General features: G+C 51.5%; 1 protein-coding gene and 1 long non-coding RNA gene across 3 annotated transcripts in view; both read right to left on the reverse strand.

Moving 5' to 3' along the window:
• TESC (tescalcin) overlaps positions 1-23,660 on the reverse strand; it is a 36,684-nt gene extending 13,024 nt beyond the window's left edge. Inside the window, exons 1-2 of one of the 2 annotated variants that reach the window (XM_090291171.1) lie at positions 23,284-23,660; positions 2,436-2,505 (exon numbers count right to left, since the gene is read on the reverse strand). In XM_090291171.1, the coding sequence (XP_090147297.1) occupies positions 2,436-2,505; positions 23,284-23,341 (128 nt within the window). In that variant the 5' untranslated portion in view covers positions 23,342-23,660. Of the gene's footprint in view, positions 1-2,435; positions 2,506-2,616; positions 2,714-23,283 lie in introns of those variants that run through there. The other variant, XM_090291170.1, reaches the window with a different exon arrangement.
• LOC149996868 (uncharacterized) lies at positions 19,982-22,941 on the reverse strand. Its single transcript, XR_016513996.1, has 2 exons — positions 22,683-22,941; positions 19,982-20,235 (listed from the first exon to the last, which is right to left on the reverse strand). It is a non-coding gene; the product is annotated as an uncharacterized LOC149996868 (long non-coding RNA).
• Positions 23,661-26,695: the final 3,035 nt, after the last annotated feature.

Genomic DNA, 26,695 nt, shown 5'->3' on the forward strand with positions numbered 1-26,695 from the left:
TCTTTAAAAGGGACCTATTGCACTCAAGGTTTTTAAATATCCCCTATGGGAGGGTGCAAGGAACTGCTTCCCACACCCCTCACCGACTGGGGTGCTGGGGCCACACTAGGGAATCTTAGTCATGGCTCTCTCATGGGACAGAATGTCCCAACCTGGCCAGCTTCCACCAGCAGGTTTCCAAACACTGAAGAAATGAGTCCTTTCCCTGCTGCAAAACTCCAGCACAGCCAGAGCCCCCTGGATGGGCCCAGGGATCAGGGAGGTTGAAGGCCCGGCCTGAGGTCACGCAGGAGACCCTTGGCAGAGTGGGAACGATGCTGGACACCAGATCGCAGCCCCGGGCTCATTCCTTCTGCCCCAAGAAGACAGACAGGAAAAACCAGGAAGCTGAAAAGCCGCCCTATCTGCCTTCTCCGGGGCGTGGAGGGCTGTGGGTTAGCATTAGGTAAAGGAGTTCAGGGCGCCTGGGAGGAGGCCCTTCCTGCAGGCCTGTCTGCAGAAGACGCTGTGGTCAGTCCACCCGCTTCCTGCCACGGAGGCAGCCGACATTAGCTTTCCAGCACAGCCAGTGAGACATGCGGCAGGGGCTGCGGTGATGAGAGCCACGCACTGCCACTTCTCGCCCCTGCCGCCGCTGCCACCACTGCAGGACATGAAGGGCAGACAGTCCTAGAGGGCAAAGCAGGGAGACCCAGGTCCTCAGAAGTCACCCGCCAAGTCCCAGCTTCCTTACAGCAAGATCTCAACACTGGGTTCGAATCCCAACTCCTCCAACCTACGAGCTGTGTGACCCCGGCCAGACACGTGGGCTGTGTGAGCCACGTGCACAGGGGGGAGAACAGGCTTCCCAGCGCCACTTCTCGTGGGGGTTACAGGACAGAAGTAACAGGCTCCAGCAGGACAGCACAGAAACGTGCTCAAACAATAACAGCTGCCATCTGTGAACGCTTGTGTCCGGTGCCAGACAAATTCTTTCACCGGGACTCGGTGAAGCTTCTTACCCGCAAGAACCCCGGGGTGGCTGGTGACAGGGCTGGGGATGCCGTGTGCTGGAAAATGACCTTGAGAAAGGGGCCCTGACACAGCCCCCGCTGTGAGCCGTAGGCGGCCAGGTCCACCAGCTCAGGCGCTGACCGCCTGGGACCCCAACATGCCCCTGAACTCCTGAAGCAATGACGATGCCTTTACGCTTCCATGTTCCAACAGCCAGCACGCAAAAGGGTCCCCTCCCATTGGACCTCTGAGAAAAAAAACAATTTGCATTTCTGGCCCAAGCCATGGTGATTGGCTCAGACTCAGTCATGTGACCCCACCAGAGCCCGGAGTTCTTGCCAGGCTCTCTCTTTCCCGGGACAGAGTGAGTGAGAAGCAGAATGAAAGGTGCAAGTCCTGACTGTCTTTAAATCCACCTCTGACGGGGACGCGGAGGCCACACAGACCTGGAGGCCACAGAGCCTAAGCTCTGGAGAGGGCGCTTTGTGAATGCGGCCCTGGGGTTAACAAGGTGCCTTTGTTTGCAAAACCAAGAGAACTTAGCTATTGACACATCGGTTTCCATAGCCAGTAGTGCAATCTAAGTCTGCGTGCTAAGAAGAAGGAAGGTTTCCTGGATTATTACAAGGTGTGTTCTCCAAGTTCCAACACCTTAAGACCCTGTTTATTTCAGGAAACATCACCTGTTGGAGTCTGGCAGAACGGCATTCACTGCACCTTGGAAACTGGTTACTGTGGCTCACCTTGAACATCCCTCAGCCACCTGGACCCACTTGTTGACAAGGATCTATCATTAACCTCGTTCCAAAGAACCGTCACCACTGCAGACTAAACCCACTCTCCCGGAAGACAGCGCCGCACAACATGTGTCCTCTTGGGAAGTGTAACCTGCAGCTTTGAAAACATGAACGCTAAAGTCGCAATGCAGGGCGGCAATTTTCCTTGGCAGAAATCGAAGGCTGCCACCCCACCGCCTCACCCACAGTCAGAACTAGCCACCGAGGGGAAGCTGAGTCAAGAGAGGGGCTTCAGGACTGCACTTGCGCCCCCGCCCGGGGCTGCACCCAGCGGTGGGCAGGGTGCTGGCACCTAACAGGTCTTCAACCTGAGTCTGGGACTCCAAGCCCAGGAGTCCAGGCGCACGTTCGGGGGAAGCTAGGGGTAGGCCAGGTGGCTGGCTAGCTCTTCCACCCCCCCCCCCCACCTTATCTTCGCTCAAGTTATACTTCTCTGATCCCAATAGAAACAGGGGTGTCTCTTTCCCTCCCAGGGGAGAGCGTCTCCTCTAGAAGGGACCAGGAGGATGAAAACGAGGACAGGAAATGGGCATCCCTGCGGCTCTTCCAGAGCCACCTGGCACTCTGGGAAAGAGACAAAAGGGAAGAGAAATTCCCCAAGAGCCAGGGACCGGCTCAACGCCCAAGCCCAGCAGCCGAACTTACCGAATGGTGGGCTGGTCTCCACTCAGCTGCTTAAACCTCCGGTGGAGCTGCTCGATCTGGTCAGACGAGACTGCAGAGTAAGAGAAGAAAAGAAAATGAGAGAGAGAGAGACACTGCTGGCTGCTGGACTTGGAGCGACAAGGAGGCCGGCCCCCTCCTCTCCCATCCATTCTCACGCCACCTCCACCCAGTGCAGAGCCGAGCCGCAGGCGGTGAGGCCACAAAGGCTTCCCTTCTTCCTGGTAGTGCAGCTCTGCGGTCATCCGTTCTGACCCCCTGAGCAATACGACAGCTATTCCTGACAGCAGCTGGTCCTGGGACGGGACAATGGGGACCCAGGTCCTTTTCTGCTTCTCCAGCCCTATGAGGTCATATCCTCCCCCACTGCTGAAGACCGGTCTTTCCTCGCTGAGAAACAGGCTTTATGCGGTCACATACCAGAAGTACGTCAGCCGTACACATACCACACGGTCTCACTTAGATGTGGAATCTAAAAACCAAAATGAGCAAACCAACCAGAAACAGACTTGCAGATACGGGGAGCAGATTGCCGGTGGCCAGACAGGAGGCGACTGGGGGTGAGGGAGGCTGGGTGAACAAGGTGAAGCGCCCAGGTATAAGAACGGTCACCGGGACGTAAAGCACAGCCCAGGGGCTACAGGGAATATTATTCTAATAACTACACACGGTGTCAGTGGGTGCCAGACTTCTCGAGGGAATCACTTTGTACGTTATGTAAATGTCTGACTATTCTGCTGTACACCTGTAACTAATACAATACTAAATGTCAACTGTAATTGAAAATTTTTTTTTTTAATTTTAAGAGGAGTAGGGAGGCGGGAGGTGGCTCAGGCTGGTGCTGGAACTTGCTTGGGAGGCCTGCAGTGAGAAACATACCGGGCGCAGGCCCACACCAGCTAATATTTATGCGCAGCTGGGGCCCGCCTGGTGAGAGCCAGCAAGTGACCTGAAGTTGGTTGCCACTTGTGCGGCTTGGTGGCACTTGGGAGAGGCTATGCTGTGACCTGAGGCTGGCTTCCACTAGTGCTGGGCTTGGAACCCTTTGGTGGGCCCCTTGATGTGGGTTGAGGCCAGCCACCCTTGTGCTGGGCTGGCGGCCGCTTCATGGAAGCTCTGCTCCAAGCCAACACCGGCTACGACTATGTCAAGCCTGGGGCCACCAGATGGAAGTTACAGCGCAACGTGAGATCAGTCGCCACTTTGGCCAGGCTTGAGGCCTCTTAGCAAGAGGTACAGGGAATGTTGAGGCCAGTCATTGCTCGTTTGGGGTTTGTGGACCTTTTGAGAGCTTTTAGGAAAGTCCACAGCGTGAGCCAAAGGGGGCTGCTTGTGGGGAAAAGCTGCTGGAAGTGGCGGGGGCCTCAGACTTGAATTGGGTGGAGCGGGGTCTCAGGGAATCGTGGGGCTGGGGCGGGGTGTTAGCCGGGTCAGTGGAGGCTCCGGTATGGTGCCCGCCTGAGCCTGCCGCAGTAGGGGGTGAGGCTCAACAAAGGAGCGGTGGCACCTGCCTGTGCTTCCCTCCTGGGAGACAGCCACCCAGACACCTACCTGCCCTCCAGCCGTCGCCTGAGCCTGGTCCTCCCCATGTGTCCCTCTGCCACTGTCAGTGAGTGAGCCCCTCAAGTGAAACCTGGACCCCAGCAGCCCTCTGGGCGCAGTCCCTGCTGGTTTTCACGGCCAGGTGCTGTGGGGACTTTCCTTCCTTGGGCCTGGGCTGGGGGGCCTGGGGTATGGCTGGGACCCCTTGCTCCCCAGTGGGGACCTCCACAGCTGGGCCATCCCTCCTGGTTTGTAACTGTCACGCGGGGGGTGTGGGACTAGCCAGTTCCACGCCACTGGGCCTCCTACCAGGCTCCCCACGGCTGCTTCTGTATCTCCTTAGTGACAGGACTTCTCTTCGGCTGGCCTAAGGGGTTCTCAAGGGTGGTCGTCCTATTAGTTGTAGGTCTGAGGTGGCCGTGGGAGGAGGCGGGCACAGCGTCTGTCCACTCCACCATTCTGACCACAAGTCAGACCGCCACTTTTAAAGGCATCCTACTTTTTTAAATTGGCAAAACATACCAATCTGCTTAGGCCGAGTCCAGGTTTTTAGCTATGACAATGAATGCACAGGTGAACACATTTCTGCATTCATCTTTTTGTACCTGTTGCATTTATTTTTTTCGGGCTAAATTCCTGCTGAGTAGGATTACTGAGCTTTTCAAGTAAGCTTTCTGTTGCCATGTAACGCGCATACAGAAAAAAGCCCATCGCCCGTGAGTGTGCTGACTCACACATCTTCTGAGATCACATTTGTGTAACCTGCACCTGGGTCAAGAATCAGAATGTGCCCAGTCCCCAGAGCCCCCATCACGCCCCAGTCAAGTGCACCCATGATGCTGACTCGAACCAACTCAGCTGGCTCAGGCCACGCCCGATTGCCCCCCAAACAGCCCCACAAATGACACACGGAAGGGTGGACTCGGCTGGCCCCAGAGCCCCACTAACGCGAATCCAGCTTCATAAGGTTAGTCCCCGTACCACAGCCAGTCCTCACAGCCAGTCAGCCTCAGGGTCACTCCCTCCCACTGACGTGCCAACAGCAGCCAAGGCTCAACTACGACAGAAGGGCACACAAACCCACAGGGGACAGGCCTGCAGCGCTGGCTCGTGTGAGCAGGCAGAGAACACCCCTGGGCCTCACAGAACACTGACTATATAAGGCCACCCTGCCAAGGCTGGGAGACAGAGCAGACCTGCCTGATACATGGAAACAAGCAAGGAATCAGCCGAGTTGTTAAAATTTTGTTTTCAAATGAAAGAATAGGACAAAAAACAAACAACAAACAAAATGAAATGGAAATAAGCAATCTACCAGAAACAGAGTTCAAAACACTGGTTATAGGATAGGAATAAAGGTAGGAGAAGAACAGATGAAGTCAGTGAGGACGTCAATAAAGAGACAGAAACCATAAAAAAATAACCAGTCAGAAATGAAGAATAACTATAAAGAAGGATACAGTAGAAGGGATCGACAAAGATTAGATAAGGCAGGGGAATGCACAAGGTAGTGACAAACACCCAATCGAAAGAGCACAAAAAGAAAAAAAATTTTTAATGAGCATAGCTTAAGGAACCTCTAGGACAACATCAAGCATAACAACATTCATGACAGACTCCGGCCAAGATGGAGGTGAAGGTAGACACACTTCACTTCCTTGCACAACCATAAGAAGGATGACATCTACCTCAAAACAGAAAAACAACCAGAACTACCAGAAAATCGAACTGCATGGAACTCCAACAAAGATATAAAGAAGAAATACTCATCTAGACCTGTAGGAGGGGTGGAGCCAGGGCGGAGAGGATAGTGTGGTAGAGGCAGCAACAGCAGCAGCAGCGGCAGGCCGGCAGAAAGCACAGTCACACATTATAAAAACCAGGAGGGACACCTGGGGAGCGATCCCAGTCCTGGGGCATATGGCGCAGCTCATGGTTCCAGCACCAGGAAAATTAAGTCTCATTGCTTCGGGCTGTGAAAACCAGTGCGGGCGGGGGCAGTGGAATAAACTGCCTGTCTCTCAGGAGAGTCTGTTTAGAGGCCTCCATGGTTCTAGAATGTCTTCAGACCTACCCACTCTGGGAGCACCACCAGGGCAACAGCTAGAGGGGTGCCAGTTCCATACGGGAAGCTGGTGAAGTGACGGGAAAAGAAGCAAGTGCCGAGCAAGTGGCATTGTTTCCTCTCTGACCCCTACCCCACATACAGCACCACAACGTGGTGAAACAGGTTGCCCCATACTGACAAATCCCTAAGGCTCTGCCCTTTACAATATAACAGATGTGACAGCTCTATCTAAGACACAGAGGTAAACACAGGAACTTGTCAAGTTGAGGAGACACAGAAGTATGGCTCAAAAGGGGGAATAGATCAAGGTTCCAGTGGGAGAACTAATCAATGAGGATATAGCCAATCTAACAGATGCAGAGTTCAAACACACTGATGATAATGATGTTCACAGACTTGACAGACATGATTGAGTACGGCAAACACATAAGAGAAGAAGTGAAGGTCATGCTAAGTGAAATGAAGAAAACTCCACACAAAACCAATGGTGAAGGGAAGGAAGCCAGGGTTCAAATCAATGATTTGGAACATAAGGAAGAGATAAACAGTCAACCAGTACAGAATGAGGAAACAAGAATTGAAAAATATGAGGAGAGGCTTAGAAATCTCTGGGACAACTTTAAATGTGCCAACATCTGAACCATAGGGGTGCCAGAAGGAGAAGAGGAAGAGCAAGAAATTGAAAACTTAGTTGAAAAAATAATGAAGGAAAACTTTCCTAATTTGGCAAAGGAAATAGACATACAAGTCCAGGAAGCACAGAGAATCTCAAACAAGCTAGATCCAAGGATGCCCATACCAAGACACATCATAATTAAAATGACAAAAGTTAAAGGAACACATTTAGGAAAAAGAAGATCAAACCTATGAACAGTAAAATGATAGCAAACTCACAACAATCAACAAATGAATCTAAAAAAACAAAACAAAACTAACAACTAGATCAGGGACAGAACCATAGATATGAGATCATGTGGAGGGCTATCAGCTGGGAGAGGGAAAGGGGAGAATGGGGGAAAAGGTGCAGGGATCAAAAAGCATAACTGGTATGAACAAAACAGACAAGGGGAAGTTAAGAATAGCAAAGGGTGAAGCCAAAGAACTTACATGCATGACCCATGGACATGAACTAAGCAGGAAGGGATTGTTGGAGGGAACAGGGTACCGGGTGGAGGGGGCAAAGGGAAAAAAAATTGAGGCAGCTGTAACAGCATAATCAATAAAATATACACACAAAAAATTCATGTCATAGGGGTACCATAAAGAAAAGAGAGAGAGAAAGGGATTTAGAGCCTATTTGAAGAAATGATGACAGATGACTTCCCTAACGTGACAACATAGTCATTACTATTGTAATAAAACGTGTGGTGTCAGATGGGTACCACATTTATCAGGGTGACCTCTTTGTAAGCTATATTCAATATAAATGTCTAGCCACTATGTTGTACACCTGAAACTAAATAATATTGAATGTCAACTGTAATAAAAATTCTGTATTTAAAAAATAAATACAGTTGTATATTTGATATGGAAATGTGTTCTGCATACAATGTCTAAAAGCAGCATGTTGGGGGAAATATATATACACAAATACATAAGTATTGAAAGAAAATCTAGACTTGTCTTCTCAAAATAATAATAGCAATTATCTCTTAATACTGGGATTAAAGACTTTGTTTTGCTTTAATTCATCTGTTTTTCCAATTCTTTCTTATGCACAATTTATATTTATTAGTCATGTAATGAATATTTTAAACACACAATATGGTGCCATATGGAATAGCCAAGAGAGCTTTAAAATATTACTGATGAGTCATCCACTGGCTACAGACCACATCCCTGGCAAACGTGTTCTTATTTAATCCTTTCTGTGACCCTATGAATGGCAGACTGTCCCCATTTTACAGAATTGTAAACTGAGTCTCAGGGTGGATGCATAACTTGCTCAAAGTCACTTGAAAGAGGCAGACTCAGGATTTGAACTCATTTATATTTATGTTATTTTATTTATTTTTATTTAATTTTTAAATTCTATTAATTTATTGATTTTATTTTTTGATTTAAAATTTTATTTTATTTATATTATTTTTATCATTTTTATTTGTATTAATTTTAATTTTAATTTTATTTTATTTTTATTTAACTTTTTATTTTTTAATTTTCATTTTTAAATTTAATTTTTATTTTATTTTACTTATTTTATTTATTTTACTTATTTTATTTACTTTACTTATTTATTTGTTTGTTTTTTACTGGCACCCCATACTGCCTCCCTTTGGGTGACCAGATTAGATCAGCTGGTTAAAGAGTACCTGGGTCTAACTTGAGGAATTATGATCAGAAATTACAGCCAAACACATGTTTCTAAATAACTTCTCTTAAAGATGAATTACCTTGAAAACATCACACTAAATGAAAGAGGCCAGTCACAAAGGCCACACACTGCCTGACTCCAGTCATGTAAAACGCTCAGAGGCAAATCCCAGACGGAAAGTAGACCAGGCTGGGCTGGGGAAGGAGCAGGGGGGAGTCACTGCTCACAGGCACCAACTTTCTTTGTGGGGGGCACGGGGGGAGTGTTCTAAGATTAGACTGTGGTGATGGCTGCACAACCCTGTGATTATATTAAAAGCTGAGTACACTTTCAATGGGTGGAATGTGCTCTGCGACCTCTATGTCAATAAAGCCATTAAAAGCATCAATTACATGCATAATCATGGCAGCCACCAAAGCCAACGTTCATGAAGCATTTACTGGGTCTTGGGCACTGCCTCAGCTCCACCCTTGGTAAGCCCTGACTCACATAACCCTCTGGTCAGTCCTATCGGGTAGGCACGGAGCGATCCCCATTCTAGAGGTGGGAACACGGAGACTTGCTCAAGGTCGCCCAGGTGGGGAGAGCTGTACAATCTAGAAATCACCATAGACAAGGTCTCTCTAATGCAGAATTTCCAGCTAATTGCATCCCAAGTGCGTGTGCACACACGCCCACTGGTGACAACCTCCCACCTCTGAGCCCAGAGCTGAGCCCTTTGCTGAGCTCCCCACTTCCCCAGCTCTGGCTCCCTGGGCTGACCCTGGACCCCCCCAGTCTGGGCCATTGGAACCTGACAGGCGCGTGGCCAAGGCACACAGCCAGGACTGCGAAAGGTCCTATCTGTTGTCCTCGAGAGTTCCTGGGAAGGAAACTTCCAGTTTCCCTGCTCCTCAGGCAGCCCTTTCTCCAGGCCCTCGTGAGGTCACAGTTGCCATGGGGACCAGGGACAGGGACACTGCTGCTTCAGTGCCTCTCCACCTCCTGATCTTGGTTTCAGATTTCAACCTAAGGGAAACTCAGGCCCCTCCAGGAGGCTGGCGGAGGGTTAATGGCCCCATCTTTGATGTGTGTGTGTGGGGTTGGGGGTGACTTACCGCTCTGTATCCAAAGCGTAAACAAAAAAGTTCATGTTCTTACACTGAGCAATAGGGGGCCACCAGCCGCACTGGTCCCTGAGCCCCTGTAAGGTGGGGAGTCCCCACTGAGATGTGCCGGAGTTTAAAACACACACCGGCTTCCAAAGACTTGATACAAGCCAGTGTAAACTGCCTCAATAATTCTGATGTTGAGTATATGTCGAAATAATATTTTAGCTATCATGGGTTAAGTATATGATCAAAATTAATTTCACTTTTTTAATGGAGCTACTAGGAAATGGAGCATTACATTACATATCTAGCTCCTAACAACATCTAGAGTGATTCCGTCTCTCATTATATCGGTCGTGGAGCAGGCGAATCTATGCGCTTTGAGCAGAAACGTAATCCCTAGTAACGAATCCTGAGGAACCGAGACAAGAGTACAAAGCAAAGCAGATAAGAATAACCCTTGCTGCCAGTTTAGAACAGTAAAGAGGTAAAGAAACGCTGAGCCTCAGGAAGCTGGTTAATAAATCTTAGTACATCCTAAAAGACAATACTACACAGCCTTAAAATATTTTTTTTCTTAGAGTTGAGGGACACAGAACGATGTTCATGGTATATCATTACGTGGGAAATTAACAGGCTACAAGATCTCGTTTATATGGAAGTCCGTATTGATAGACAAGCTCGTCTTGATTTATAACAAAACAGTAAATTGTTTCCAGACGATACAGTTATAGGACATTTCTCTCCTCCTTATTTTTGCTTATCTCTCCTTTAATCGGCCTAACATTAACAGGGATCACTTGCATAATCTTGTTTAAAATAAAACATTTTCAACCTTGATGAGTGTAAAGAAAACTAAAACAGAAAATGAGTGTGTGGAAGGATGTGGAGAAACTGGAGCCCTCTTAAGATTGCTGGTTGGGAGGGAAAATGGTGCAGCCCCTGCAGGAAACAGTGCGGGGCTTCTCACGAAACTAAGCCTAGATTTACCATACAATCCAATAATTCCACTACGTGTGTCCTTAGAAATGAAAACCTACACCCACACAGCAAAACCTGTAAACAAATGTTCACGGCAGCCCTATTCCTAACAGCCCAAAGGTAGAACCAACCCAGATGTCCATGGATACACAAAACGTGGTCCACCCATACGATGGAACATTATTTGTCCCTACAAAGGAATCAAGTACTGACGCAGGCCACAATACAGGTGAGCCTTAAGCACACAGTGCCAAGGGAAAAAGAAGCCAGACACAAAGCCACCAGAACAGGGATACCTACAGATGCAGAAAGTAGGCTAGGGCCCTGGCCGCGTGGCCCAGTTGGTTGGAGTACCATCCCGTAGCCAAAAGGTTGTGGGTTCGATTCCCGGTCAGGGCACATACTTAGGTTGTGTGTTCAATGGCCGGTCAGCGCATGTATGGCAGGCAGCAGATCAATGTTTCTCTCTCTCACCCTTCCTCGCTCTCTAAAATCAATAATTATTATATATCCTCAGGTGAGAATTTTAAAAAATAAAATATTTGTGGTATTTAAAAAAAAGTAGATTAGCTTCTGGCCAAGATGGAGGCCTAGACTGACACGCTCCGTCTCCCTCCACAGCTAAGAAGGAATACAACTACCTCAAAACCAAAAATAACCAGAAATTCCAGAAAATAAAACTACATGGAAGCCCAACGGATGAAGTTATAAACCAGCGGTGCTCGTCCGGACGGGGAGGACGGGAAGGTCGGGCTGTGCTGTCGGCGGCAGCGGCGGGCAGAGCGGCGGGACTGCGAGAAACGCCAGGGGAGCAGTCCCCGCGGCAGTCGAGACCCGGCAGCTCGTGATTCCAACGCTGGGGCTGGGGCTGGACTGGGTGTCGGGCCAGGGACTGGGCCCGGCTGAGCTGGGCAGGGGAGCGATGGACTGGGCCCAGGGGCCAGGCTGGGGGTCCACGCTGGCAGAGGCAGGGCGGCGCGAGCTCAGGAAGCCCCAATTCTTCAGCAGGGGTGGAAGGCAGCCAAGGAACGGGGGAGCAGGGGCGGGGCAGGGGCAGCTGCGCAGGTCGGGCTATGGCGCTTAGACTGCACCCCAAGTTAATGGAGGTTGCTAAGGCCGGGAACAAGATCCCACGTGCCTGGTGACAGAATGGAGGGTGGATGCAAATGATGGGGTTGGGAACCCACGGAGACGGAGACGCGGCAGGTGCAGCAGTGCAGGTGCAGGGGTGGGGTGGGGAGAGGCGCTGGAGGCGGGGAGTGCTCAAGGCACCGTTCCTGCTGGCTCCAGGGGTTCCCAGAAGCCGCCCTGCCTCCCCAGGCTGCACCAGCCTGAATGTGGGCACCAAGCGGCATCACCGGGATAGGCTTGGTGGCTTGGAAGCTCTCCTGCTGCAAGTGTCCCAACAGACTGGCCAGGACTTCAACCCAGGCGTCGGTCGAAGTCCCGAACGCGAATGCAGAGGTGAGGCAGGACAAAGGTGCGCTCACGTCACTGCCAAGAGCTGCTGCTCGAGCCCCAGCTCCATGTCCTGCCCACCTCTCTGCCTGGGACTGCCACCCCGTCCTCCGTGAGGCAAAGATAATAACAGCACCGCCCTCAGGAAGCTGCGCATCCGAAGAAACACAACAAAAGCACATCACACTGGGCTCAGTCCCGAATGGTGGCAACTCCCAAATGCCCATCAATTGGTGACCAGTCATCCGTACAATGGGACGACTGCACCAGACATGCAGGAACGCCACATGCCACATGCCACATAGATGAACCTGGAAAGCATGATGCTAAGAGAAAGAAGCCGTCACCAGTCCTCTATTACATGCTTCCAGGTATGTGCAATGTCCAAAATAAATAAATCCACTGAGACAGAAAGTGGATTAGTGGTAGCCAGGGGCTGTGGTTTGGGGGGCTAAGAACGACTGCTAATGGACATGTAGTTTCTTTTGGGGGTGATGAAGTCGTTCTGGAAATATTGGTTTTGTTTGCACAGCACTGCAAAGGCACTTAAGACCACTGACTTACATGCTTTAAAAAGGCTAAGATGGTACATGTTATGTTATGGGAATCATGCCCCAATTTAAGAAATATCACATGCACACTTGGCACTGGGCCCGGCTAGAGGAGCATGTGACAACGGAGTTGCCACCGGAGGGATGACTCTGCCCTAAAGCAATAATCCCCTGGGCCCTGGGAGGCTCTTCAGGAGGGAAGAGGCAGCTTGTGCGCCGCTGCCTGGAGCTACAGCCAAAGCAGTGACTAATCGTGGGCCCTCCACGGCAGGGAAGGGACCCGCCCCCGCCCTCGAATGCCTGGCGCACGAGGTGCCACCCGGTGCTTGCTGCCCAGATGCTCTCCTTCAACTGCCTCCCGCTGGGAGGCCACACATCCAGTGCGTACACATTGCAGACCACACCCTTGCTGCCAGGGTTCTGAAATAAACCGAAGACGCACTTGGCCTCGAGAAGGGAGTTATCGAAACCCAAGTCTATTTGCCAAAGCAGAAGCAGCAACTAGATTAATTGCTGGCTTTGACCCAGCACCTTCAAACCCTCATCATGCATACTTCAACCTACTTTGTAAGTGCAAACGCCAAGGAATTCTTGGTATGAGCTGCCGCAGGCCCGTACCAGCACGGTGTCAGCGTTTATTGGGTTGGCCATGAAGTCCGTTTTGTTTTTTCCATAAAATAAAGGACACATTTTTCATTTGCACTGATAACTATTAATTTGGATACTTGGAGTATGTCCGCTCTCTCTGCTATTGGCTTCTAGTGGGTAGAGGCCAGAGGTGCTGCTAAACGTCTTCCAGTGCATAAGACAGCCCCACAGCAAAGAATCATTTGGCCAAAATTTTAATAATACCAAGCAATTTCACAAAACACTTTTGACATGTTTGATCAGTCACAGCACCTTCTCCATACACTGCACAAATAGTATTTTTGTGTTTCAACTGTTTTACCTTTTTTGAAATGATAAAGTATAATACACTGAAAACATTGCCTATTTTCTTCCATCTTCAATATTAAAATGGCTGCATAAAAATTCACAACTTTTTATAAGTGTTTTTTTTTTTTTAATGCATGCTGATATAACAGCTGTCACAACACAACCTAACAAAATTGTTTCTAATGAAGTTAAAGACAACTAAGCACTACTGGAGCCATCATATGGACAAAACTAAATATACTTTTTGGGCAACCCAATATTTTAACCTTGGGCACTGCGGACCTCGGTTTTGTTTTGAATGTCCGCGGATTTTCTCTGCATGGACTGAAACCTCCGATTCTCAGGACTGGAGGGGAAGTTGGGACAGAGTGAAGTGACTTGACTTAGAAAGTGTTCTCCCCGCTTGAGCAATGAGACAACCTGGGAAGCTGTCCGAGTGGGTGTACGTGACTCTCCGAATCACACGGCCTGGGTCTTGCTCATCTTCGCTCGGCTCCCCGTGGCCAGGCTCTGCCCTTTGCCATTTGCCTCACAAAGTAATGATAACTGCCGTGTGTTAGCATTTACTCAGGGGCAGGAGCCAAGCCAGCCCTGGCAGATCCTATCTTATTTAGTCTTCAGGATAATGCCTGCCTCTTTGGGTGGGTATCACACCCATTTTACAAATAAGGAAGCTGAGCCTCAGAGAGGTTAAGTCGCCTGCTGAAGGTCACACAGCTATGGATGCCAGAACTGGGACTTCAACCCAGGTCTTGGTCTCCGGAATCTCTTCTCAAAACCGCATGCTATACGGTATGCCAACATGGAGAAGTGAGTGGGATAATGAATATATATCATTTATGTCATTAAAAAGACAAAGATGTCTCCATTTTAATAAAAGACTAAAGATGGAAAAGGGGTGGGTGGGGGAAGCAACCAAGAACCAGTAGAGATTTAGAGTGGGTGTCTTTCAGAGTATCTAAGAAACTGGTTTTCACATCCTTCCAGAACTATTTTCAGCTCCAGATTTATGCTGAGGCTCGACCAAGCAGACTCTCCATTCCACTACAAACACATGAAACAATGGATAAAATAAGAAAAAAAAAATTAAATACCCCACTAAGTTTGAAAGAACAGGAAACCCCCAGGTGTAAGAAGCGGGGACGGAACTCAGGCCCAGCAGGGGGAGCAGGCCAGATGCTGTGGAGGTGGCCCGGGCATCACAGTGGTTACAGGCCCTCAGAGCCGGGGCGGGGGTTACCCAGCCCACTGGCTGACAGGAGCGGCCTGGGGTCTGTGTGAGTGGCAGTGAGACTCCCATCAAAGGCTGAGGCACAGAAGGCTGCTTCTCCGTGTGAGATGGGCCAGAAACACGATTCCCACCGGCCCACAGAGCCAACAAGGACACTGACTCTGCTGAGGATGGGCTGGGGGGCAGAGGAGGGCGTCTCGGCCTCCGTGATGAATCGAAACTCAGCCTGTGCCATGCACGGGTAAGAAATCCAAACATTCGTGGTGCAGGAAAGCCAAACTAAGACACACGGGAAAGAGCGTGTCCAGACCAGTGCAAGCCCTACAGTACCCAGGGCAGTCAGTGCCACACACCATGCGAGGCACTCCTGTAACCAGCGCGCGTGGGACTCTCACGGGAGAGGTACTTTCAGCACGCTCATCTCCTCTGGTTCGGCCTCAGTATACATCTGGAGCTGATGATGGTTCTGGAAGGATGTGGAAGCCAGAGGGAGACAGCCCAGTTGAAGATGAGCTCATAATAAAAAACCAAATCACACAAGCAAATGAACCACCATATGGGAGAATCAGCAGACACAATTAACAAAAGGATCAGCATCCCAGGAAGGTGAAACAGAAGAGACTATGCAGTCAGCTTTAAGTTACTGCCAAAAAAAAAAAGAAAAAGAAAGAAAGAGTAGTATTCTATGACCAAAGAAATGAATTTGAAAACCATAGAGAACTTATACAATGTTTTTAAAAAGCCATTGGAATTAAAAAACTTAATAGTCAGGTTAATGCAGCAAAGTTGTAATAGCTGGAGAGAGAATTTGTGAATTGGGAGGCAGATATAAGGAAATGACCCAGAATACAGCACAGAGCAATGAAAAGAAAACACGAAATAAAAGTAAAGAGGCATTCAGGACAGAATGACATGATCGAACATATTTCTTATAAGAATTATTGAGGAAGAAGATAAAGAGAAAGGAAAGAGATACTATTTTCATGATGGAAGACATGAGCTATTTTTAGAATGAAACAGCATGAAACATTCCCAGGCAGGATAAACATAAGGTAAATCCACACCTAAGACACAGTGTTGTAAGAAACAACAGCAAAAATTTTAAACAGGTAAAGACAAATTTCTACAAAGAAATATCAGACAAAAGAGCTGACTTCACAACAAGAGAACATAAAGTGCTAAGAGAAAACATGCAACAACCTCAAATTTTATACCTAGCCAAAGAGTCACCTGTGTATGCTGGCAAACAAAGATGTTTTCAGACAAAACTGACAACGCACAGACACTCATCAAAAAACCCAAAGAAAGACATATTACATAAGACGAAAACTAAAGCTATACAAAAGAGCAGTGGCAATAATTAACAGGGCCTGCACAAAACAATAAAACCGATACATTTTAAAAATAAAGAAAACGTATTAAAGAGTGATACAAATTAAAGCATGTTAAGGCCGTTGATCATCGGCCCAAGGGCAAGGTAATGATTAATTTCAGGCACATCAAAGATGGCAGACACGTCAAAAATGGAGTAAGCTACTGGAGCAAGTTAGAGAATGCCCTTAAAAGAGGGAAATGGAGCCAGCTCCTGAAAGGTTTATATTCAAAACGGTTAGTACCTAGCAACCACATCAAACACGGACAATGTGTCAGGAGCTGTACTCATTCTCATTTAACTAGCAACAGCCCTGCGACACGTTCCCACTTTACAGACGAGGGAACTGAGACTTGGAGGCAAAAGTTACCCGCCTAGACGTCAGTGAAGACCAGCACTGTGAATCAAACCCACATCTAACTGCTGGCCAAAGCCCTGGCTGCTGTGACTCAGTGGATTGAGCGTCGGCCTGTGAACCAAGTGTCGCTGGTTCGATTCCCAGTCAGGGCACATGACTAGGTTGCACGTCAGGTCCCCAGTTGGGGGCGCGAATGAGAGGCAACCACACAGTGATGTTTCTCTCCCTCTCTTTCTCCTTTCCCCTCTCTCTGAAAATAAATAAATAAAGTATTTAAAAAAAATAAAAATAAAAAAAATAAATGCTGGTCAAGGCCAAGGTGGTGGGAGGCCAAGGTGTGCCCATGTGGGACTCTGGCTGAGGTCGCAGGGACGCAGGTGAGGACAAGAAAAGAACTCCTTAGAATGACCAGGTGGGTGACGCCTGTAAGGGGCTGGGCACTCGCTCAGGGCTCTTTGATCACTGGGACCTGGCATGGGTGCCAGGAGGAACCTCAGTGCACAGGGACGTCATTCACTGCAGCCACCTCCTCTTTCCATGGATGCCTAAGACAGCCAACAGTGCTGATGTCTCCTGCCTGGCCACCTGCCCTCTCTCCAGAAGGTACTTCGGCCTTGAGACCAGACTGCTCCTGCTCATTCCCCAGGGAGCTGTGCCCAGAACGGAAGACCCACTTCTGACAACCTGCCAGTCCCCAAAGGTCACACCGCTGGGACGACAAAGGGCCTTTTGTCCTAGTGTTTGAGGTGGCTGCCACCAGTGGAAGTCACCCACTCGACCTTCTGGCTTTATGAATTAATAATAAAGTCAGAGCAGGAGACAGGCCAGCCGGCAAGACCAGGGTGCCAGGCTACTCCCTGTCACCTTGCTCAGTGCCACCAGCATTATCTTCCCAGAGCAGTGGGCACTTCTGAGCCCAAAATGCCTCATTCCCTCAGCTTCAGACAACAGACACTCAAGTGCTTTGCAGAAGTAAAAAGCATCTTATCAACACCCAAGGGGTCCTGTCTGTATCTGAGTGTTGATTAAATTCGTGCTGTGTTCTGGGGACCATTAACTCACAAAATATCCTGCCAGCGTGGGGGTAGGAAAGGCAAGAAAAAAAAGATGCAGAAAGGATCTAATTACTACTAATCTTGGAGTGGACGGCCAACGGCTCCCACACTGAGAAAACAAATTCTGCAACAGGCGTGAGCCATGCGGGGAGACCCGGGAAATGGAGGAGGTAACAGATTCCCGCCTCGTCCTCCCAGGGCTCCTCGCTGTCTTCACACTGCCCATTGCTGAGCTCACCCTCCCCAGGGGCAGCGCACAACTCTAGTAGAACGTTCCACATCACCCAGAACCAACCCTTTTTGCCTCGAGGTCCACTTCTCCCATCGCCAAATTAATGAGATCATGGGGCAGCAGTGTGGCTTCTCCCAGATTTAGAGACGCAGACTCTTAGAGTCTCAGGTGGGGTGTATGTCATGTGGGAGAGGCAGTTTCTCCTCAAATTTGGAAAAGAGGCAACCCCTGGAAGGCCTGGTTTTGAATTTGAGTTCCACACTCAACATCTACGAGGTCTTAAGCAGCTACTTCGTGTGTCTGAGCCTCAGTTTCCTCATCTGTAAACTGGGAACAACAATAATCCTGCCCTCTGTGGGCTCTCATGGGGATGAGAAGAGGACTGATATGAAATGTCACAGAAAAAACAGCAGGGGTCTTATTCCCAGCTGGCCGAAGGGACCATAGATCATCTGGTCAACTGTCACCTTTTCAACAGGGAGGAAATGATGGCTTGGAGGGGCCCAGATGTCTTAGTAACGCAGCGCAGGGCACAGGCCCACCCCAGGACCACCGGCATCCAGCCTGGGCCCCGCAGCTACTGCTGATGGGGAGAGGGCGGGGCCCAGCGGGACAGATCACAGAGGATCAGCACGGATCAGAGTACGAGCTACTTTTGGGTGCCCAGGAAATAAATTCACTTGCTATGCAGTCATTTTTAAAGCTTCCAAAACCAGCCTGCACGTTTCTACTCTCAGGAAGGTGGGCAGGGGAGGGCCGGATACCCCCACCTTACCAACGTGGAGAGGCTTCCAGCGAGCTGGGGCCACGTGGGCCTCCCTCCTGAGGTCTTGACCTTACATCTTCACTGTTCTGAGACACTGATGAGTGCTGGGGGGGGGGGGGGTCTGTTCCCCGAGTCACACAACTCAGTCCTGCACCCTTTTTCATGGGGTATAGAGACTCCCTAGATTAAAAGCCACTGGTCACTCCAGAAGAAATGGAGAGGGAGCTGGGCAGGTTTCGTTAGCCTTGTAACTTCTCATGCCTTGGCAACAACAGGAAGAGCTCAGCGGCCCGGTCAGCCTGTCCTTCCCCCTCGAGCCCAGAGCATCTGGAGGACGGGGCGGCACCTGACCCACCAGGTGTCCCGTGCCCGGAGCACAGTGGGAACGCGACACATGGTGAACGGGGTGAGGCCACAGCCCGGGGCCACTTGGAGACTTTCTAACCCCGGAATATTGCCCAGCGGCAAGAATCCAGTGAAACAGGGCAGCTCCATCGTTGGTTCCCTCCCCAGATGTCAAGGTCTGGGGCTTAGACCAGGAATGGAACCCTGATTCTACTCAGGAGCCTGTGGCAGGTCCTATCACTCCTGAGCCTCGATTTCTTCATCTATAAAACGGGCACACCAGTGTGCCTGGGAGATCCCATGGGCAAATATGGATAAATTCCACAGCTCGGCCCAGCATCTGGCAAATGACTAGCACCGGGTAAACATTAGCTGTTACCATTACTCGATCTGAACTCGAGATCGGGGAGATTGGTTTGTTTTTCCTCCCTTCTGGCAGTTTCTGCAGAGACATGCCTGTGGAGCTGTTTTGGAGACTGAAGGGAAAAACAGACCCTTCACCTTTCCCAGAATCCTCCTCTTAATAGTTTCTTTCCAAGTCCAGGAGCAGGCACAGATTGGGGGCAGGGGGGACAGGGCAGGGAACAGGAAGCCGGCCAGCTCAAGGTGATGAAGGGGAATGGACTCCGGTGAGTGATTCCTAAGGAGCCTTCCTTCCTGTCCAGGGACCATTTCACACCTCGGGATACACACTGGGCTGGAACAGCAAGCCCAGCTCACACATACAACCAGCATGCCTTCCCTCCGGTCTTTAATGAGTTTTTAACAATCTAGGTAATCGGCTGTCTTGGCTCAGCAATGATGGTCGGGAATGCTTGTTTATGTTTTCAACCAATCAGTGAGACTCCACCCGGCAAGGGGAGGTGGGCGATGTCCTGCGTGGGAGAGCCAGTGCACAGCACTATTTTTGGTGGAGCTGGTTAAGCGCCGAAGCCAACGGGATGCATGAGGAGGAAGCCATAGAAGCTGGGGTTCGGGGGCTGGGGGGTACCAGCGAGGCCAAGGCCAGCTGGTGTGGGGTGGGGGAGAGGGACTAGGCGTTCTCCTGGGCAATACTCCCGAGTCATCAAGTCCCCAGGGTCGTCCGCACCCCCCCCCCGTTCCATGTGAACCCCTTCTGTTCTCAGCGAGGACCACACACAGTGTATAAAGGTGAGAACACACATTCATCCCCATCTTAGGGAACTCCAAGTTTCAAGGCGGAGTCAGGTGACAAAGGCCACAACTATAACAGGCTCTGAGGTGTGCTTTATGCGAGGGAATGCAGGGGCTGCGGGGTCCGGGGGATGAGCATTTAACCCACAAAAGCTGGACGGAGAGTAAGCAGCCAGGGCTGGCTTTCTGGGAGGGACCACCAGCTCAGCGGAGCCCTGAGTGACGTTGAGCCTGAGCTTCATGCAGAGGCATCCCCGTGCGTAAATACCGAAGCATGCTCAGTAACACGAAAGCGCTCCAGGCAGGGGCTGCAGCTTGCGCAGAGGCCTGGAGGTGAGAAAAAACATACGGGCAGGCTTTTCCTGGGTTCCTGGAAATCGCAGAGAAAACTGAATGCAGTGAGAACAGGGAGGTGGCAAGACAGTGGACTTGGGGATCCTGTGACCACCCCCCTCTACTACTCCACTGACAAGCTGTGGGGCTGCAGGCAAGTTGCTTTACCTTTCTGAGCCTCACTTTCCTCATCTATAGTACAGCAATACCGCCACCACCCCTCAGGGTTACTCAGAAGATTCCACCAGCGTGCGTTCCACGTGATCAGCACAGAACCCGATGCCCAAGGACCCATCAGCTGCCTATGCTTGCCCTTCGCACAGTTTCCAGACGGAGTCCCCGGGAAGGGACCAGGCCGAGCCCCCAGGAGAGCCCAGCAACCCAGGATCCAGATGGGGCACTGATGCTCAGAGGGGTATGACAACTTGCGTAAGGTTGTGCGGCCGGGAAGAAGGGAGACCAAGATTTAACTTTAGCTGGGGCTCAGAGTGACTGGGGCATACACACGTGTTCAAAGCATGGCCAGTACTACTGAACATTAACCCAAAGCCACATACCTAGAAAGACCCCTTAAATCAGGCTTGTGCCACAAACTGAGCCCTGGCTAGGGATGCGTCCTCATCTCATGCAAGTCTCTCTCACTGTCCTCAACTTATTCCTGCCACAGGACCTTTGCAGTTGCTGTTCCCACTGCCCCAAACGCACCTTCCACCGATCATATGGCTGGCTCCTCCTTATTCGGGTTTCTGTTCCATTACCACCTCTGCAGAGAGGCCCTCGGGTCCACCTTACAGAACTGTGTCCCTGCCCCTCCCCCGACTCTCACACTCCCACACTGTCCCCTTTGTAGAGCTTGACACCTAGGAGCTGATCTGATTACACTGTGTCTCCCCCCTCGGGAACATCAGCCTCTCCCTGGTCCATGAATACTTGCTGAATGGGCAGAAGTGCCCAGACTGTGCCAGCCCCTTCAGAGGGCTAGGGAGAACTTTCTATTTACTTACAGCTCAGAGAAAGGAAGGTGCTCATCCTCCCTCGGACCCCCCCTCCCTGATCCCCTTCGGCTGCCTTCCTCCTGCCTCCCTCTGGGGTGCGAAACCTGAGTTCTGGCCAGTAAGAAGCGACACCACATCAGCCACATCTAGGAAAGCTACAGGGCAGCAACAGTCGGCATCTGTCACCCCCTCCCCCCATGGAGAGGGACCCAGGAAACTGACAAGATTCCCAGCATGCTCTGCGCCTCCATCGCCTGTCAAACCCACAACCAGCCAGTTTCCCCCAGACTGCCTGCCTGCCTGCCTGCCTGCCTGCTGTGGGGGCTGCCTGAGAAATGCGGCCAGCTGGTGGCCAGCCCACACTTCTGGGGCGGGGGGTGGGGGTGGGGGCGGAGTAAGGGGTTCCCAGCTACAGAGAATCCCCATCTCCACCAGTCCAGATACAAGACAGTGAGGGACTACCAGAGGCCACTCAAGACATAATAAAACCAGGGGAAACCCAAGGAAGTCAGGGAGAGGGGAAATCCTTTCCTACCTGCTCCGTTAGCCTGGGGGTTGAACTGGACTTTACAGAACATTTTAAAGAAGTAAAATATTTGCATGTGGTTCAAAATGAAATCATAACAAAGTTTACAGTGAAAAGCTCACTCCCCCTTCATCCTTTCCACCCAATCCCCCATAAATATTCATTATTCTTACTGCCTGCGGGTCCTTCCAGAGTCCTTGATGCAAATAAAGCAATTACAAATATATACTCGTAGACTCTCTCCTTTTAAAAAAGAGTTCCATATTATGTATCGATTGCACACCTTTTCTCCTCTGGTTGCTGATAGTTATGTACGCGTACACAGGAAGATATCAGCACATGTGTGTGTGTACATGGGCATGTGTGTATGTGCACTCTCTAGTTAAGGTGTTTCTGTAATTTCCATCCAATTATCCTGGAAAGAGGTGTTCAGATTCGGGTCAAGAGGAGTCATCTTTCAGCCCCCGCACATATGGCTGGTTTCCGCCCATACTGACTACAGATGCTCGCTGTCTGCACTAGCTCAAAGCAGGTGCCAGGAGCCAGCTCCTCTGTAGAAATAACATCTGCGGCTCCCGTTTCTTGAGCATGGACTAGGTACTGGCAGAAATCCCATTCCAAAGAGAAGGAAAGCAAGACTCAGAGAGGTAAAATGACTAGTCCAAGGTCACACAGCTAGGAAAGACGTGGTGCTGGCAGGGTTTACACCCGGTCTGTCCACCTCCAAAGCCACCTTGCTCGCTCCCGTGGCCTCGCTGGTCTGCTACAGTCCACACTCCTCTTCACAGCCCATGGTTGAACCCGCCCACCCCCTGCCCCGCCCCGAGGTGAGGGTCCACGGTCAGGTTTCCAGCGGGCAGACCGGTGCTTCCACCTGTCAAGTCCCTGGGGTCACCTCGGCCCCGGCTCCGTGGTCCCACCTCCTGGTGCACTTCGCCTCTGCCGGCTCCAGGAAGGTCGCCGGCGCCCGCACACTGCTCTGCGGGCGCTGCCTCGCTAAAACTTCGCAGCTGCCGGGGGAGCTGCGCCCACCGGAGCCCATTTTACGGGTGGGAGGACGACGTCAGGGCGCGGCTCCCACCCAGCTGCCGCCGACTTCAAAACTTTCCACCCCCTGCGCCGCGTGAACCCAAACGACTTTCAGGCGCAGGGCGCGCGCGAGCTGGGCGTAGCCAGGCGCTCGCCCTCCCCGCCCCGGTGCCTGCCCCGGGCCGCGGGAGCCTGGACGCTGCTCCCTGCTGGGTCCGCAGTCCCCGGGCCCCGAGGGTGCCGGCTAACTTCTAGATTCTAGAGCACCCAGGCCGGGCTGGTGGCCGCGGGGCTCCTCGCCGCAGCCGGCAAAGTGGCCGGTGAGGACCCATTGGAAGGTGGGGGAGACTGAGGCGCAGGGGGCCGGCCAGCCCAAGGTCACACCGCAAACGGCACGAAGCCGGCCGGGCGGCGGTGGGCTGGGATTCCCCGTGCCAACCGGCCGGCGGTCCCCGCCAGTGTCCCCGCGCCCGTCCCCCTCGAGATACTCACAGCCGGTCTTGCCTACGAGCTCCCGCACCTCCTCGGACGCGGAGTGGGCAGCGCCCATGGTGCCGGCGGCGGGGGTCCCCTGGCGCGCGTCCCGCGCAGGCCCTGGGCTGGCGTCGACTGCGCAGTGGCCGGTTCGGCCTCGGGTCCAACGCGAGTCAGGACGCCGGGACCGTTCTGAGTCGCGGGTTCCGCGTGGGGCGGCAGCGCGGCTTCTTATAGCAGCGGAGGGCGGCGCCCCGCGGTCCTAGCGCACGCCGACTTCGCACACTGCGGGGACGGGGAAACGCCCCGCCCCAGGGCCGAAATGGCCGGGAGCGGGAATCAAGGGGCCCACCTCCAAGGTTCTTCAGTCCTGGCAGCAAAGTTCTTGAGGGAATCAAGGGGCCCACCTCCAAGGTTCTTCAGTCCTGGCAGCAGAGTTCTTGAGGGAATCAAGGGGCCCACCTCCAAGGTTCTTCAGTCCTGGCAACAGAGTTCTTGAGGGAATCAAGGGGCCCACCTCCAAAGTTCTTCAGTCCTGGCAGCAGCGTTCTTGCTGGTCGTGCCTTGTCCCTTCCACACCCTGCAGGCTCTGGAAAGAAGCAGGTGCGAACAGAATTGGGGCGTGAGCGGAGGAGGGACAGATCGCTGGGTGGTTTCCGTGCCCACTCCCACCCTGGTTCCACCACACAGCCTCCCACATCTCCGGAGGGAAACTCCCCTGGGACAGTGAAGGAGGCTAGCTAGCGTTAATTAGATCTCTGGTGAACAGCAACAAAGGAAATAGCAATAGTAATCCACCTTGAATGCGCACTACGTGCTTTGCTTGGTTTATTTCACGAAAGCCCCTCCTCTCTCCCGGCACCTAATAAAGTGGACACACCCGCGTGCCAACCAGCCCATCCTAGCCAGACAACAGCGCGGGAGTTTGGCGTGGGGAAGGGGGGGTTCCCAAACTTTAGGAGTGGCAGCCCGGGAGGCTGCCTTTCAAACAAACTGCCAGAGATGCAATGCTGGGGTTCCCTCAGTCAATAGGAGAAGTTCTGTGTTAAGATGTCTTAAAAGGATCGGGTTCTGTAGCCAGGCTGAGTGGCGGTAGCTAGTCCTGGTCTGGCCAGAATTCCTTCTCCTGAAAATGGGGACAATATAGTAAATGAGAGGTCTCATCAGAAGGACCTGGCATGGGACAAAGCTCAAGGTGGTTTCTGTGGAATCATGTCCTCTTTGCAAGTGAGAAACTGATTCCCAAAGAGGTCACACAGCAGAGCTGAAAATCAAAGTCAAGACTTCCTGGTTCTCACGTTCAGGGCTCTAGAAGACTTGGTGACCGACAGGGCCATCAATGATGGGTGCATTAGTGTCCTGGGCACCAGGCTCTGCGCTACTGCTGGGGTGGGGGCAAGGGTCATCCAGTACTCACAGAGGCTTGTGTGGGCCCACCTACATCATCTTCACAGGGTGCTGGGGAGGGGCTGCCCATAGCCAAGTCTCACCACCCTTTCCAGGGCTAGGGCGCCTTTCAAAGCCATCAGGGGGCTCATGAAACCAGGCAGAGCAGCAGAATCAGTCCGGTCCTGGTTGAAAACTCCAGTTGCCCATTGCTGTTGGCATCCAGAGAGCTGGGCAGCTCCTGGAAAGTGCATTTTAAAAACACCCTCGGGCGGTGCTGAAACCTAGCAGATCCGAGCCGGGCAAATGTTGGCCATCGGGGCACCTGCTGGCCTGAATGAACCAGAAAGCTGACCTGGAGACTGCATTTTTGATCAGAAGGCATCTAGAAACCCAGACTGGCTTTGGGGTCAGGAATGGGGATCCCAGGGCCCATTGGGAATGACCCACAACTGCTGGGAATGATTTTATTCTGACTTCAAATACCAGTGCCCGGAATGTTATTATATTAAATTATTCAAGAACTCAGTGATTGAGCTTTCTGCTGGGGATGCAGACAAAGGCGTTCTCGAGGCTGCGTCTCCTCCCCTTGGCATGGTTGCTCCCAGAGGTAGAGACAGTGTGTGTGTGTGCGTGTGTGTGTGTGGTGGGGGGACCAGGGCACATGGTTGTGCTCTGCCCTTCAGGTGGTCACCAAAAGCCTCCCCGCCCCCCAGTGCGTGGGGTGCAGGGAGAGGGTCGTTATCCCACCACCAGTCTGTACTGTCAATCTGTCTCAAGGCCATTGGCGGCTGCCAGCTCCCAGACAAGCACTCACACTTGTTCCTTCTGCCTCCTCTCCCTCTTCCTATGGCCAGGGCTTCCTCTTCAGACCTCAGGGTAATCACTTCCTCCCAGAGGCCTTCCCAGGGTCCCACTCCCTCCGCTCTCCTGGGTCTGCGGCCAGATAAGCCACCTTAGCCAAGAGAAGGCTGGAGTGCACAGGCCAAGGCACAGTCTGGGAGTTCCTACCTTCCTTCCTGTCTTCGTTTATTCACTGCACATTTAGGGAGGGCCGGCTGTGTTCAGGGCTCTGGCTGGGACCGGGAGCCACACTTCGCTCCTAAGGAACTCCTAGAGGAGTGGAGGGGATCACATAGGGAGGTAAACAGGGCCCTTGCAGATTCTGTTATTCCTTAAGCTGAGCTTTGGGGAGTCCACGATTGCCCCCAACTGTGGTCCCAAAGGAACAGGCCAAAGGCCAATTCTGGCCGACAGACATATCTGCAAGCTTAGGGGGCCCCGCCCTCTGCCTGGGCTTTGTCCCCTACTCTGGCAGTGATGCACACACGCGGCAGGGCTCCCTGCACAAAAGCCCGCCAGCATGTTGCAGCACGTCAGAGCTTCAATTCAGTCTTACCCGTGGCTCTGCTGGCGTCACGAAGGATGTCTAGAGCTTTGAATGGGGTCTGGCTTGGCTGACTGGATCTGCGGTCTGGAGCCCTGGATGAGGAGTACCCATGTGGTGATCTTTGTCCTCCTGCACACAGCGTGACCTCCTGGGGGCTGGGAAACATGCTAGTCACCAGGCAACTGCGTCTCTTCTCCCAGAGGAGCTGAGTAAAAACCTTGGACGCGATGAGAACGGCTGGTGCCTTGGCAAGCCACAGGGGACAGCAGAGCCCAGGCCTCTCCCACTGCCCCATTAAGGAGGGCGACCAACCACACTTGGGCAAGTGGCTTCACCTCCATGGGCCTCAGTTTCCCCACCTGTAAAAAGACCATGGTAATGGTGATTATGAGAGTTAAATGTGGATTTATATATATAAAGTGCTTACCTGACATGTAAGAGCTCCCCATGGTGTGCTGGTAAACAGGCTCTGAAGGGGGTGAGGGGAGAGCCCTGATTTGTAGCATTTGTTGGTTTATTTCCTGGTATACGTAAATACGCCCACTGTGGTCAATTTCAAGCTACCAATAATTAAACAATTTGGGCTTGCAAAATTGCTGAATGTTTAATTCATCGCTCTTACGAGCGGTCTAGTCAACTCTAGTAGATTGTCGT

This window comes from Furipterus horrens, unplaced genomic scaffold, assembly GCF_987537825.1.
Source record: "Furipterus horrens unplaced genomic scaffold, mFurHor1.1.pri manual_scaffold_11, whole genome shotgun sequence".
In the NCBI taxonomy this organism is placed as follows: Eukaryota; Metazoa; Chordata; class Mammalia; order Chiroptera; family Furipteridae; genus Furipterus; species Furipterus horrens.